The sequence below is a fragment of the Papio anubis genome, chromosome 12 (assembly GCF_008728515.1).
Source record: "Papio anubis isolate 15944 chromosome 12, Panubis1.0, whole genome shotgun sequence".
NCBI lineage: Eukaryota > Metazoa > Chordata > Mammalia > Primates > Cercopithecidae > Papio > Papio anubis.
Genome location: NC_044987.1, coordinates 48,043,565 through 48,060,062, shown reverse-complemented (window position 1 = coordinate 48,060,062; position 16,498 = coordinate 48,043,565). Strand labels below are relative to the sequence as shown.

Here is a 16,498-nt window from a genome sequence, read left to right as displayed (position 1 = left end):
ATTTTAAAATTGCAAAAAAAATGTGTACTCTAAAAGGGAAAAAAATAAAAATAAAAAATTGCAAAAAAGAAAATTATGTGTGTGAGGCCAGGAGTGGTGGCTCAGGCCTGTAATCCCAGCACTTTAGGAGGCCGAGGTGGGCGGATCATGAGGTCAGGAGTTCAAGACCAGCCTGACCAACATGGTGAAACTCTGTCTCTACTAAAAATACAAAAATTAGCTGGGCCTGGTGGCTCGCACCTGTAATCCCAGCTACTTGGGAGGCTGAGACAGGAGAATCACTTGAACTCAGGAGGCGGAGGCTGCAGGAGCCGAGATCGCGCCATTGCACTCCAGCCTGGGCAACAGAGTAAGAATCTGTCTCAAAAATAAATAAATAAATAAATAAAAATAAATAAATAATTATGTGTGTGGGGTGTGTGTGTGTGTATATGTACACACAGCTAACCCTCCATATCAATGGGTTCCATTATCATGGATTCAATCACGAATTGAAAATATACCAAAAAAAGCATCTCTATTAAACATGCACGGACTTTTTTCCTTGTCATTATTTCCTAAACAATACAGTATAACAACTATTCACGTAGCACTTATATTGTATTAGGTATTATAAGCAACCTAGAAATGATTTAAAGTATTCAGAGAATGTGCATAGGTTATATGCAAACAATGCCATTTTACATCAGGGATTTGAGCACCCTTAGATTTTCTTATCTGTGGGAGGTCCTGGAATCAATCCCCTACAGCTACTGAAGGACAACTGCATATATTTATCATCTCTCCTCAAAATCTCCTCTTTATTTTAGCTTTGGATTAGTTAAATGCTAATGTTTCAAATTATTCAATACAGTGCATGAGTCGGATTTCTGCAACAATTGTTTGAAGTATATCAAAAAGACTTGCCAATCCTCTGCAGTGTGAATAACACCCGCTATCTACTTTTTGCGGCATACTTAGATTACATTAAAATTTTTGCATATAAGATGTATTTAAAATATGGCACGCATTCCTATTTCTTAAACATCCACAAGATAATTATTACCAGCACATAAAATTTTAAGTGCACACACACACAACCCCAAAGATGACCCTTGATCTCAGAGCTTATAGTCACGTGGGACCTATAATCAGAAGAAACATGTACATTAAAATATGACAATTGGGTATATTTTGTGAAGTCCCTTGCAGAGTATATCTGCAATCTTTAGTAAGGAAATAAGCTTTGGAAAGCATGCCCAACTTCCTCAACCACTACTTGGAAAAACTGCCCCTTGATTAAGACTTGGGTCCCTAGGATGCTTTCAAGTAATAACTTTATGGCTATAAATACCAGCACCATTCCCCTAACCACTGCTAAAAATTTCATGTATTCAGATGAAACTTTCAGCAATTCCCACTGGCCCCTGGAATCAACTTACTGATTAATCTAGATTAAGTGATCCTAGTTTTACCACCATTGCTACCACCTCCCTAACCTTTGCCTCATACCTCATACAGCTTCCTTCTAAAACAGACACTTCTTTTCTTTTATATTTTGATATCATCTGTTAAGTGTGCTTTATCCCTTCTTATATCAAAAATGAGTCTACTGTACAGTTATACTTTAGGAGGCACCTTTTGCACAAAAAGATGTGATAGGCACCTTCTGGAGTTGTGCAAGGAAGCAGCTCTGATAAACTCTTCAGATCTATTTCTGGTCCTCTGTTAAATTCTTAAAAATTACATTCCTAATTTCAAGAATATGTCCTCAAAAATGTGCATTTTAATATAGCGTTCAAATGGAGCAGCTACAAAAATTCTGAAGTAACAATGTTTTTGGAAGACACTACCTTGCATCTAAAGAAAACTAAACTTCTTAATGCCTCATGAGTTCCATGAAACACAGTAATTTCTTATGTTTTTAATCAATGTTACTGACTTTATATACAAATTTGTAACCAGGTAATTTCCATAGTCACCGTAAAAAATGTCCTTAAGGCCGGGCGCGGTGGCTCAAGCCTGTAATCCCAGCACTCTGGGAGGCCGAGGCGGGTGGATCACAAGGTCAGGAGATCGAGAATATCCCTGGCTAACATGGTGAAACCCCGTCTCTACTAAAAATACAAAAAAACTAGCCGGGCGCGGTAGCGGGCGCCTATAGTCCCAGCTACTTGGGAGGCTGAGGCGGGAGAATGGCGTGAACCCGGGGGGCGGAGCTTGCAGTGAGCTGAGATCGCGCCACTGCACTCCAGCCTGGGAGACACAGTGAGACTCCGTCTCAAAAAAAAAAAAAAAAAAAAAAAAAAAAAAATGTCCTTAAATGTCTACTGGTATAGATTTTTATGTCCATAAATTGTTCATGGAATAGTCTGAGCTATGAAGGGAGGTTAAGTATAATCATTTGATATTTACTGAGCACCCATGGGGTCGCTGACTAGGTACTTGAAGAAGAGATAAAGAACAATACAGAAAACAGTTCCTGTTCTACAGAGGAAATGTGCATAAACCCAAAATATATAAAAGCAAGATAGCAACTACAGTTTAACAATATTTGAAACTTTATAAATGGTGAGAATAATATTGGACTGACAGGACCAGGGGAGTTATTCAGTGATGTTTTTATGAAAGTGGTTACTTTAAATGTGAATATTAACGGGAGCAAGGTAAAGTAAGTTTAAAAGAGGCCAAGCATAGTGGTTCACACTTATAATTGCAGTACTTGGGGAGGCCAAGGTCAGAAGTTCGAGACCCGCCTAGGCAAGAGACCCCTTTCTCTTTAGCAGGGCATGGTGGCACACACCTGTAGTCCTATCTACTCAGGAGGCTGAGGCAAGAGAATCCCTTCGGCCCAAGAGTTCAGAGTTACAGTAAGCCATAATCATGACCCTACACTCCAGTTTGGGTGACAGAGCAAGACCCTGTCTTTAGTCCAACGAATCATAAGTCCAAAGGCTAATGGTTTGGTAGTCAAGAACTTTTGGCACAATTGATACCTAACCTGCCTGGCTTTCACAAAAAAAGATAGTTTTGATATTAACAAAAAAAAAAAAAGAGAGAGAGAGGGGACAAATAATCAAGAGTTCCAATTAATAACTAATTTTTAAGGTCTTTGGGAAAAAAATTTTAAATATTAGTGTTAGACTTTTTTGCCCCAGCAGTTCCCAAGTCATACTGAACACTCCTTCCAATCTACTTATGGACATAAAGTGGACATAGGGATTATGATATCACATCTCTTGCTTGAAATCTTCCAAAAGTTGGGGCACTGTTACCTACAAAATCAAATCCAAAATCACTCCTGAGAATTCAAAGGATCCCTTAAATCTAGTTCCTTTTTGAGTACTCTTTTGTCTCCTGTAACACACACTCATCCCTAAAAGTGCAATTTTTGTAGTCTCAGAACCTTTACACTTTAAAATTGAGGACCCAAGAGCTTTTATATAGGGGTTCTCTATCAATATTTACTGTTAGAAACTGAAACTGAGAAATTTATCAACACTAACTCATGTGAAAAATAACAGTATTTTCAAAAAAGCACCCCACAATTTAGAAGAATGGCATTGTTTCACATTTTTGCAAAACTCTATTTTGTGGCTTAATAGGAAATAGTTGAATTCTCATTATCTGCTACTACATTCAAACTGTTGCAATATCACACATTACATAGCCTCTGGAAAACTCCACTGTACAGTGGCGAAAGAATAAAAATAGAAAAGGCAAATAATGTCTTAGTACATGAAAATAGTTTTTAACTCACAAACTTGCTGAAACGGTCTTGAGAACCCCCAGAAGTCCCCAGATCACACCTTAAGAACCACTGCCAACAAAGGAGAAACGCAATACAATGCAGCAAAGATAGTCTTTTCAACAAATAGTACTGCACAACTCCACATCCACAGGCAAAAAAAAAAAAAAAAAAAAGAATCTGGAGACAGACATTACACTCACAAAAATTAACTCAAAATGGATCACAGACCTAAATATAAAATGCAGAATTATAAAGCTCCCAGATGGTGACACAGAAGACAATCTAGATGACCTTGCATTTGTTGATGACTTTTTAAACACAATGATGAAGGCATGACCCATTAAAGAAAGAACTGCTAAACTGGACTTCATTAAGATTAAAATTTTCTGCTCTGTGAAAGGCACTGTCAAGAGAATGAAAAAGACAAGGCACAGACTGGGAGAAAATATTTGCAAAAGATATATTTGATAGCCAGACTTGGTGGCTCATGCCTGTAATCCCAACATTTTGGGAGGCTGAAGAAGGCAGATCACCTGAGGTCAGGAGTTCAAGACCAGCCTGGCTAATATGGTGAAACCCCATCTCTACTAAAAATACAAAAATTAGCCAGGCATGATGGTGGGCATCTGTAATCCCAGCTACTCAGGAAGCTGAGGCAGAAGAATCGCTTGAACCCCTGGGACACAGAGCTTACAATGAGATGAGATGGCGCCACTGCACTCTAGCCTAGGAGACAGAGCAAGACTCTATCTCAAAAAAAAAAAAAAGATACATTTGATAAAGGATTGTTATTCAAAATATACAACTCTCAAAACTCAACAATAAGAAAACAAAGAACCTGACTTTAAGAGCAGGACAAAGACCTTAGCGGACACCTCACTAAAGAAGATATAAAGATGGCAACTAAGCATATGAAAAGATGTCACATAATCAGGAAAATGCAAATTAAAACAATACCACTACACACCTATTAGAATGGCCAAAATCTGTAACAGTGACAATATCAAATGCTGGTAAGAATGTGAACAGAAACTCCCATTCATTACTGGTGCGAATACAAAATGGTACCATCACTTTGAAAGACAGTTTGGAGGTTTCTTTCAAAACTAAAGGTACTCTTATCATATGATCCAGCAACTGTGGTCCTTGGTATTTATCCAAATGAACTGAAAACTTATGTCCACACAAAAGACACACACACAGATGTTTGATGTTTATAGCAGCTTTATTCACAATTGCCAAAACTAGGAAGCAACTAAGATGTCCTTCACTAAGTAAATGGACAAGTAAACCCTGGTATATCCAGATAATAAATAGAGTAGTCAAGTGCCAAAAAAAAAAAAAAAAGCTGTCAAACCATGAAAAGCCATTGAGGAAATCGTAAATGCGTATTAGTACGTGAAAAAAGAAAATCTGAAAAGGCTATAGACTGTATGATTCCAACTACGACATTCTTGAAAAGGCAAAACTATAGAGACAGTTAATAAAAAATAGCAGTTGCCAGTGGTTGGGGAACAGGAGGGATGGCTAGGGGGAGCATAGAGTATTTCAGGGCAGATAAACATTGTACCACTACAATAGTGGATATGTGCCATACAATTGTCCAAACTCACAGAACATACAAACACCAAGAGTAAACCTTGGCCTGGCGTAGTGGCTCACGCCTGTAATCCCAACACTTTGAGAGGCCGAGGTGGGTGGATCACCTGAGGTCAGGAATTCGAGACCCGCCTGGCCAACATGGTGAAACTCCATCTCTATCAAAAATATAAAAATTTAGCTGAGCATAGTGGCGGGCACCTGTAATCCCAGGTACTTGGGAGGCTGAGCCAGGAGAATCCCTTGAATCCGGGAGGCGAAGGTTGCAGTGAGCCGAGATTGTACCACTGCACTCCAGCCTGGGAACAAGAGCTAAACTCCGTCTCAAAAAAAAAAAAAAAGGTGAACCCTAACGTAAACTATGGACTTTGGGTAAAGATGTGTGAATGTATATCCATCAATCTTAACAAATGTACCACTTTCGTGGGGGATATAATATATCTTGATAATAATATAACTTGAGAAATCCTTAATTTTCTGATAATCTGATAAATCACAACTCTGAACATAATTTTTAATACAAAGGCTTAGGTTTGCCGAGATTCTCTTTTAAAGAACTATCTAACTGTCCAAAATGATTCTCCATAAAAAGAACCATATACACAGTGAACATACAAAATTCTAAAAGGTCAAGTCCAAAATTTTGATTCTCTAGAGAAACGTATAAAACAGTTTAACTAGGAACATACTAAGACAGAACACAAAGTAACGGAAATGCCACTTTAGCTACCAAAAGAACAGGAAGAGCAAATACTAAGCCTTTACTTTGAAAGTCTAAGGCTACTACTTCCTGGTAGGGCTCTAACCTCTTGCCAAGAAGCCTCTAAGTTTTTCTTTCTTACTTCTTTATTTTAAGTGAGAAATCATGAAATTAAGCATTTTAGAGCTGAAGAAAACAAAGGAGAAACAACTATGTCTACGGTGAACTTTCACATTAACTATTCTAAATGATCATCATGGCCAAATAAATTTACTTAAATGAAAGCGATTCTGATTATTAAAATAGATTATTTTTAAACAATCAGTGTATTTTAAAACATCAAAGTAAATGTTTCATATAAATGTCTCACAAAGCATATGAAAGAAAAACACCAATCACTTCTTATGAAGTGTTTCACTTCTCACCTGCCATAGTAACTTTAAATTCAAAGACACCTTTAAAAATTATCCAGATATATAAAATATTTAGTAAACATAAAAGGCATAGATGCCCAAAGTTTAATATTATTTCTTAACATAGCAAATAAATCCATCGGTGAACAATAATTACAAAAGTATTTCAGAATTCATTTGCTAATTACAAATAAGCGGTTACAAAAAAACAGGTGAATATTAAGTTATCTTTAGAGTTTCTCTTTTAAAATACATACTATTCAGAAACTTAACTAGATATATGTGGGAGGAAAAAGGATCCATTTGTGAATTTTACTATATACCTCAGGCATTCTGTTCCGCCATGGCGACAGAAAAAATAAAAATAAATAAAATGCCTCAGGCATTTGACATGTATAATCAAATCTTACTCATTACTACCACTTTGATAACTCTATTACTATTTTCTGTATTGCAAAACTACTAAAAGACTAGTAAGGATAATGAAAATATAAATCATATGACTAATTCTTATAGGAAAGAATAGGAAGCCCAGACATTAATTACAAAATAACTGTCTTTTTATAACCAGATCCTTTTGAAAAAAAAAGTCCCAGTTACCTTACTTTTAAATAAGAGATATCCTGGGACAGATCTTCTACTTTATTTCTTCCTTATATGCATCTTCTTAGAAACCACATCCTAGTTACCAGATCCTTCTTGACAATACACAAACTAAGCACCCATGATATTAACTGAAACATTAAAAACCATTTGTGCTTTAAAAGAGAATTAATTCAGGTACAGTTTGGTATGTTACATACATTTTTAATGTAGTTACACAAACCCCTAGACCAAATACAAATTCCAACTTCTACATAAGCAAAATATTCAAATCTTACTTTTTAAAAACTTATTTCCAATTTCTAGATTCAGTTCACAACATACAAATAACCATTCTATATCTACCATAGAGGTATGCTGATAATGGATGCTTAGTAAGAACTTGATCTTGATTTTTAGAAAAGATAAGGCAGTGGGTGAAATGAAATGTCTCTGTAAATTAACTGGGAAAAATATGAATTAAAAAACAGAGACATACAGGATATGGTGACTCACACCTATAATCCTGGCACTTTAGGAGGCTCAGCTGGTAGAGAGGATCCTTGAGCCCCGGAGTTTGAGACCTGTCTGAGCAACATAAGGAGACCCTGTCTATACAAAAATTAAAAATTAGCTGTGCGTGGTAGCAGGTGCCTATGGTCCCGGCTACTCAGGAAGATTGTCTGAACCCGGATGTGAAGGCTGCAGTGAGATGTGATTGCACCACTGCACTCCAGCCTGGGCAACAGGGTGAGACCCACCTCATTTAAAAAAAAAAAAAAAAAAAAAAGGAGACATTACAGCCTTTAGTACAAATATTACATTTCAGTGAAATATGTCAAAATATAAACGTCCAAGGATAGTAAATAAGAATAAAGAAAATTAAGAATTCGTATCATAAAATAGGATAAGGGACAGGCATGCTGGCTCACACCTGTAATCCCAGCACTCTGGGAGGCTCCGTAATCCCAGCACTCTGGGAGGCTGAGGCAGGAGGATTACTTGAGCCCAGGAGTTCAAGACCAGCCTGGGCCACATAGGGAGACCCTCATCTCTCCAAAAATAAAAAGTTTCTTTAACCAGGCGTAGTGGCACATGCCTGTAGTCCCAGCTACTTGGGAGACTGAGGTGGGAGGATCTCTTGAGCCTGAGGAGGATGAGGCTGCAGTGAGCTGTGATCCTGCCACTGCACACCAGTGACAGAGCAAGATTCTATATATTAAAAAAAAGGGTGGGTTAAGACTAAAGATTGTAAGATCAGATAAAAATGATTTATATATTAAGAAGTTATAAATTAAAAATTGTGGGCCAGGCACGGTGGCTCACATCTGTAATCCCAGCCCTTTAGGAGGCAGAGGCGGGAGGATCACGTGGTCAAGAGACCCAGACCATCCTGGCCAACATGGTGAAACCCTGTCTCTACTAAAAATACAAAAATTAGCTGGGTGTGGTGGCGTGCGCCTGTAGTCCCAGCTACTCAAGAGGCTGAGGCAGGAGAATTGCATGGACCTGGGAGGCGGAGGCTGCAGTGAGTCAAGATTGCACCACTGCACCCGAGCCTGGGGACAGAGCGAGACTCCAAGACTCCGTCTCAAAAAAAAAAAAAAAAAAAAATGTTTTTTTCTATCCTGCAATAGTTATGGTTCTTTTAAGCATTCTATACTGCTAAACAGAATTAGAGGCTACTTTCTATGTATATGAATTGCCCCCACCTGCAGCTGTGAGACAGGATTAAATGAGATGACGAGAAAGTGCCTGGAAAACTGAAGTCCTTCAAATATAAGGACTGCTATGCCTCTACCTTGATTATGGCTACTAAAAGCCTAAAATTAAATGGAAATCGTGTTTATTTTTACAGACATATTCCAAGTTCAACAACGCTTTCACACTAGGGATGCTAGTCAACGTTATTATCCACTAACACCTACAGTATAAGCAAAGCAAAAAGATCTTTCTTCAATAAATATATAATGTAGTATGAATTAAGCTATAATTCATGGATTATTAATAATCACTTCCTAATATGGAAAGATCTTGGCGAGAAACTGCACAGAAACCACCTCCACACTCTAAGAGCTCATAGGAAAACCAACAGTCCTAAGCATATTTTTTGTTAAATGCTGCCATTTTAAAATGAAATCATTTTCATTAGATTCATATAAAGAAGCATCAGTTGCTAGAGGCATTAAAAGGTGCACATAAACTAAGCTTTCACTATAAAGAAAAACTTCTAAAAGACGAAAAAGTACTTGAAATGACAGGTTTCTGTATTAAAGCCCAAAGTTCATGATGTCAACACCATGAACTGTCCGTAGAAGACTCTTAAATTTTCTCAAAGCATGTTAGTGTGTGCAAGGAAGGTATTTGTTTAGTAAACCACTCACTGGTCAGACTTTACCTAAGATAAAGGTATTTTATTAGTGAGAACTGATTACAGGACATTTTAAACAACAATGTAGGGAAAATAGTATTCCAGTATTTTAAAACCTCATTGAAAAGAAATAGAAGTACACTATCTACACATATATTTTTAAATCAAATACTACCAGGTATACTCAAGTTCCAAAAAGGTGAGAGCTTATAAAAACAGAAGTGGAAGAGAAAAAGAACGACAAATGCAAGATTATCCTCCAAACCTAATCCCAGTTAGCATCTGCAGTAGTGGTTAAAAAAAGAGAAATAGCTAATAACATTTATGAAACCACATGCAAATAGCACTCTTCCAACCCTACCTATTTTCTCCTCTTTTTGGCAATGCGTTAAAAGAACCACTGGTACATTTGAAACAAGACACAAACCTTTATAAAAAACTTTTAAAAGACTTATCGATTATTATTTTGAATGAGGAAAGAGGAAAATAGTTCACACAGTCACAAGTAGTTTCTTCATACTCTCATACCAAAAAAAAAAAAAAAAAAAAAACTAACAGAAGAATTAACACAGTGTCAGGGCAAACTGTAAGATTTGGTAGGGCAAACCAAGTAGTCACTTGAAGAGCCTAAATAGTAGAAACGTCTACTACACATATCAGACAATCAAAAAATCACATTTGGCTTTACGATGCATTTTAAGTTTCTGTTTATAAGTGTCACCATTTAAATATATTCTCCATTCTCTAAGACAAACAAGGACTGAGAGTTTAAAAGCAGCTTGAACGCGTATCTGAAAGAACCAAGCACTAATGCTTTTTATTTAAAACTTTTTCCACAGTGGAGGAACAATCACAACGAATAATGGGCTTCTGTGTAGCAAAAACTTGTTCTAACAGTATTCATGAGCACAGTAACTTGGAAGAATTTACATTTCGTACATTTTTTTTTAAAGTGCAAACTTTACGGCCAAAGTCCAAATGAGAAATCAAAACAGGCTTCCAGACAATGAATTATCTTTCAGGGCATGCTCACTCTTGCTTCAAACAGTAAAGCAAAGTAACTTTCATGTATGATGAAAGCCAGTCAGACAAATGTGTTCAGTCATTTAAAAAGGGAACTTATTTATCGTGACTATTTCCCTATTTTTCCCTGAAAAGTTTCAGGTCTAAGCTCCATTGGCTTGAGTGATCCAATGAGCTTTGTACCCTGAGGTAAAAGAGCGCAAAGAAAAAGGAGGATATTACAGGTGACTTCCAGGTTAGAAAAAAGTTGCGAGGAGTCAGCTCTACTAATTGTATCTACGTTAGCGAACGGACGAATACTGTGTCGTGTAAGAGAAGCTGGTTCCTCAAAAGGTAACTGGCATAATTAAAACGTATCCAAACTCAAGCATCATCAAACATCATTTTGCCAATGTTTTTTAAGGGATGTATGTTATTTGTAAGTAAATTTATCAATCCATTTGGAATTCCAACAGTCTACGCTTAACAGTCAAGCTTCTGAATTCAAGCCGCCAGAGTTAACAGTTCCGGGAACTGATAAGAGTATCAGCAAAAAGCCTTTTTCCAGCTCCCCATTTGAAAAGGTGGGGGGCAGAGTTGACAGTCACAAACTCACCCCAGTCAAAAGTATGGACAACACAATGATTAAATTCCACCAGAGGCAAATAAAAATCCCAACTTTCCAGAAAGCTTTCCCTACACCAAATTGAATCCTTTTACTTTCAATCTCACAAAGAAGGTAATCTGAAATAAAAGTCGGGTAAGTGGGTATGGTATTTAAAATAAAATGAGTCAAAAAAAACTACACTGAAGCTACTAGAGAGGCGATGAAAGGTAACCCAAACGCGGGAGGGAAGGTAGACGAGAAAGCCAGGAACGGATGGGAGAAGCAGCTAGTGGAGCAAAGGAAGTGGGGGATCACTTCAAGGGAGGCAGCCCGGAGGGATAACAGGGATTTGGGTGCAAGGAACCAGGCGTTTGCGGAAACCCGAAGAAGGCTGATGAAGAAACAATGGGGCTGGGCAGACGCTCAGGCGAGGGCGACAAGGCGGCACCGGACGGGTGGGAAGGGAGAGCAGAAGGCTGCAGTGGAGACGGGTAGGGGGTGAGAAGCCAGGTGGGGAGGCAAGTTGGTTGTGTATGATGGGGTGTGGTAGCGCACCGGACAGGAGGCGAGGGTCCCCTAGGAATAGGGAGGGGACTGGCTTGTCAGATATTGAGACGGGGAGCGGAGGCCGTGAAGGCAGGTGTGATGGAAGCAAAAGAACACAGCCCAACGGGCACAGGACCCGCCGTGCCAGAGAGGACGCAGGGAGGGAAGAGGCAGCAGACGGGGGAAAGAAAAGAGAGGGAGAGAAGGACGCGGGTCGCGCGGGCGCCTGGGAGGGGGGCCGCGGTCGGTTTCACTCACAGTCCAGGTGCTTTTTCTTGGGCCCCATGATCTCGTGGGTCGTGGCCTTGCATACTGTCTTGGATACGGCAGAGCCCGTGACACTGTGCTGGGCGGCAGTGATTCGGTCCGTCAGGCTCTGGCCGGACATTTCTGCAGTTCCTCCACCACCCTACCCGCTCAGCAGCCGGCGGGGACTGGGACCCCCAAGAGCCGGAGGGTCCCCACCCCCCACCGCACCCCCTACCCCCACCGGCTCCTTCCCCGCCTGCCGGCCTGGGGCGCGGTTCGGGGCCGCGCGCTGCCACCCAGTCCAGAGAGAACCGGCTTGTATCACCCGCGGAGTCGGACAAGATGTCGGGCACTCCCTTGCCCCCGCCTCAGTTCAGCCCACCCCTTCCCTGGTCAGCTGGAGCCGGGCAGGGTAAGAGGGACAGGCAGCTGCAGGAAAATGGCGGCGCCAGGCTCCTCCTCGGAGCTTTCCGGGCTGCCCCCGGGTCACGTGACTCGGACACCGCCCCTCCTCCCTTCTCCCGCCCCTTTCCCCTTCCCTTTCCTCTTCGACGCCCGCCCTCCCTCGCTCAACGAGGGAAGAGCGGGGCGGCGCCCGCGCGTTACGTGATGGAACTCGCCAGGCAGGCGCAACAGGAGGCCCGCCCGAGGGGAGTGCGCAGCCGGCGCGTCACGTGACTCTCCCTGCCAACAGGTCGCCTGAGGCTCGGCCCGCGGGGTCACAGACGGGGGGCGGGGCGGGAGAGGAATGGCGAGGGCGGCGTGCTGGGGGCGGGGCGGCAGGCTTCTCCACTTACCCCCAACTCAAGTGTGTCCTCGTGTCTGTGGTTGAAACCAACAGCCTGACAAAGGAGGTGCAGCTGCCGTCACAGCTTCCCCTGAAGTCGGGGGTATTAGGCCTCTGGCTCCCCGAGCTTTCCTAGCAGAGTCAAGAAGGTATTTCGAGACGCCTCCCAAAGCCGCCCTCCTGGCTTAAAGGAGAAGGTTCCAGGCGGCCTATTTTCTGAACCTGCCAGCATGCCTCTCTCTACCGTGGAACTATTGAAGCTCTCCTTATTTACTTACCCCAGAAAGGTTTTTTTCCCCCCCTTTCCTTGAGAGGCTTGGAAATGTCACCTGGTTTTGTTTATCTCTACTCCGAAAACCCGACACGTTGCTGCCATTCTAAATTTAGATACTAGCTGGCCCGTATTCATTCTCTAGGGTGTGGAATAGGACAGGAAACACATAGCTTCACTGGAATTTGAAAAGGGAAGTAGTAGGATGATGTCAACAGCGATTAGCTTGACCCTACATGGCTGACTGCTGTGGTGATTAAAGGTCCAGACCATAGAAGGAAGTGAGAGGGGCGGTAAATGGAGAAGTCCTATTCAAATAGTCCAGACATCACTGCCTGCCATCTCTCTTGGTTTAGTCTTTCTTTCCTTGGCCTCTTTTCTCTTATTGGGTGAGCCAGATTTCCATGGAAAGACGTTGACACTGCCCTGTGGACATTTTAAAAGAAGTATTATATCCTGAAATACTATTGAATGAGACCCAGACCATACATAACAAAGCCTTTTATATGTTATTAGAGCCCCTACATTTAACCCAGGGTTAGGGATAAGTTGAAAAATCTCTTGAGTGTTAAGTTACCATGATAGTCACATGTAATCTTGCTAGTTTCAAATGAAATGCTAACATTCTCAGAAAGTCTGTGTACACCATCTGCCAGCCAAATCCAAAATACTGTGCTTCAATCTGGTGACTCTCAAAGGATGCAAAGCTGATAGATATTTAACATTTTATGTATCATATCAGGAATTTTGTGGTCTCCCATTCCATATTCCCCACATCCCCTCACCCCCCTTTTTTCCCCACTATGGCTGGTGAAATTCTGCAGCAACATGCTCTTGCCAAGAACACACAGTTCTTAATCCCAGCGGGCTTCATCTTTGTCAAGCCAGCCTCCAATTTCACAAAACTATAATGACTTCCTTCACTGTACTGCAATCCATCTGTGGTTTGGTGCCCAGTTTGCTGCCCCATCTCCATTGGGCAGTGGAATTACCAAATTTTCAAGACATGTTATCAGCCATCATTGCTACTGGTCTATGGGTTCCACTGTATAAGTTACTGGTTGGCTTGAGCCTCTGCATTGGTAAACCCCAAACTGAGGTCAACACTAACATGGTCTAGCTATCAACAGGTGAATATTTTATCCTTAGGGAAAATGTCAGTCATTCCTAAGTACATAACAGGAAAGTATTACACTGCTACTTTTACCAAAGAGGTTCTTTCAGACCACTTTTGTGACAAAAATTGACATGTTTACCCTATTAACAGGCTGCTGTTAGAAATATCATTTTATTTTTTCCAAGTATACATGGTAGAAGTTTCTAACTATGTAAATAATCAGTAATCATTGAAGAGGATTATGTGTAGTTGTGAACTGAAATCTATGGAGAAATTTAGAAGAAGATGGGGAATTGTTCTAAGGATAGACATTACTGACCTATTTTGTCTTACATGTTTAAGTGTTCTCTATGTCAGTTTCCTTGGTCTCTTCAGGAAATATCTCTACCTGAAGTTCCACAGATGCCAACTCACCATGGCCAAAACTGAACTTCTCTTGCCCTTGCCCAGCATCCTACATCTTTAATCCACACTGTTCCCTGTATCTGTTAATGGCCTCACCACATGCCCAGAAGCTCCCCTCAGAAAGCTGTGATTCAGAGTTCTCCTTCTGTTTTATTTCCCTCATCAAGCCTAACCTACTCTCAAACACATCCCATCTCTAACACCACTTCTGTTGCCTTAGTTCCAGCCTTTATGATCTCTGTTGTACTAGACTATTTTAGTAACTTCTTAGCTGATTCCGTGTCTTTTATACCCTGACTCTCCAATTCAGGTATTTCTGAAACTAAAATGTGATTGTCTTTTCTTTGCTTTAAAATCTTCCATTAGCTCCCCCATCGCTACCCTAAAGGATGAAATTAAGGACTCTCAACATGGCATACATGGTTCTTCATGATCTGGCCCTGTTTTAGAAGTTTCTAAGTATGTAAATAATCAGTGACTGTTGTAGAGGTTTATGTGTAATTGTGAAATGAAATATATGGAGCAATTTAGAAGAAGATGGGGAATTAGAGCTAAGAATAGGCATTACTGACCTACTTTATCTTATATACTTAAGTTTTCTCTGTGTCAGTTTCCTCGGTCTATTCAAGAAATATCTTACCTGAAGTTCCACATATGCCAACTCATATGGCCACCTAAACCTGTTGAGCCTTGTCTCTTCCCATTCCTCTAAATTCCCCTACCTACCTGCTACTTGTTAAGCCTCATCTCTTCTGATTCCTTTAAATGCACTCCAGCCAATATCACACTACTTGACATACTTGGATGTCATGCTGTTTCACATCCCAATAAGCAGTTACTGGTTTCATTTTGTTACTCATATCTTATGTATCCTTCTGTTATCTAATTGTTATTGTGATTGACTAATTGCACTAACATGGGGGTGCAGAGATACATCCATGCTAGTGTTATGGTTGATGCAAGGTAGATACACAGTAAATGGTGATTGAATGAATGAATGAGAACGCTTTGAAATCACACATTCAGACACACCATCACTCCAAACCTCTCATTTGATAAAATCTGCCCACTTTTTCACACATATAGCATGTCTGCTGGGCATGGAGGCATAAGCCTATAGTCATAGCTACTTGGGAGGCTGAAGCAGGAGGATTCCTTGAGTGCAGGAGTTTAAGCCTGCAGTGAATTATGATCCTATCATTGCATTCCAGCCTGGATGACAGAGCAAGACACTGCCTCTAAAAATAAATAAATAAAGTATGTCCATCCCATAATTACCTGTTTAGAGCATCATCCTTATTTAGTACCTTCTTAATTAATTTACTCTTTCAAAAAATATGTATTGAACTGTGTGTCAGGCATAGAGGTTCTAAGTGTTAAACACTATTTACAGTGAACCTATCAGTCCTTTGGGAACTAGTCAGTTCTCAACTTGAAGGTCTCTTTGCTTTGATTGTAAAGGAGCAGACCAAAAACAGAAGGAAAAAACTTGAATAACATATTTCCTAGATATTTCTTAGGCTCTTCCAACTAAAAGGTATGTTGTAGAGAGGCAGGGAGTGTTGGGAGAAGGAACAAGTTTTTTTAATGCCTCCTATGTGCTAGAAACACTACACTTTAAAAATTTAATGCTCATAACAATAACTTCAAAAAATATCATGCCCAAGTATCGTGCCCATCCAATACAAGAAAACAGACAAGTCTTAGAAATTACTTTTTATTTTTATTTTTTTGAGACAGAATCTCACTCTGTTGCCCAGGCTGGAGTGCAGTGGCGCAATCTCGGCTCACTGCAAGCTCCGCCTCCCGGGTTCACACCATTCTCCTGCCTCAACCTCCCGAGTAGCTGGGACTACAGGCACCCACCCACCACCACGCCTGGCTAATTTTTTGTACTTTTAGTAGAGATGGGGTTTCACTGTGTCAGCCAGAGTGGTCTGGATCTCCTCACCTCATGATCTGCCCACCTCGGCCTCCCAAAGTGCTGGGATTACAGGCATGAGCCACTGCACCCGGCCAAATCTTAGAAATTGAGTAACTTTCCAAAATCCCACAGATAACTAAGTGGCAGAAGCAAGATTTAAAAAATAATTCTCCTTCCAATACTCTACCCAGACCC

At 40.6% G+C, this 16,498-nt stretch overlaps 1 protein-coding gene across 20 annotated transcripts in view; it reads right to left on the bottom strand.

Moving 5' to 3' along the window:
• PICALM (phosphatidylinositol binding clathrin assembly protein) overlaps positions 1-12,424 on the bottom strand; it is a 111,697-nt gene extending 99,273 nt beyond the window's left edge. For 15 of the 20 annotated variants that reach the window (XM_009187062.3, XM_009187057.3, XM_009187054.3 and 12 more), the window contains exon 1: positions 11,809-12,091. In XM_009187062.3, coding sequence (XP_009185326.1) covers positions 11,809-11,938 — 130 coding nt within the window. In that variant the 5' untranslated portion in view covers positions 11,939-12,091. Of the gene's footprint in view, positions 1-11,808 lie in introns of all 20 variants that reach the window. The other 5 variants (XM_003910506.3, XM_003910505.3, XM_009187053.1 and 2 more) reach the window with 4 other exon arrangements.
• Between the last annotated feature and the right edge of the window lie 4,074 nt (positions 12,425-16,498).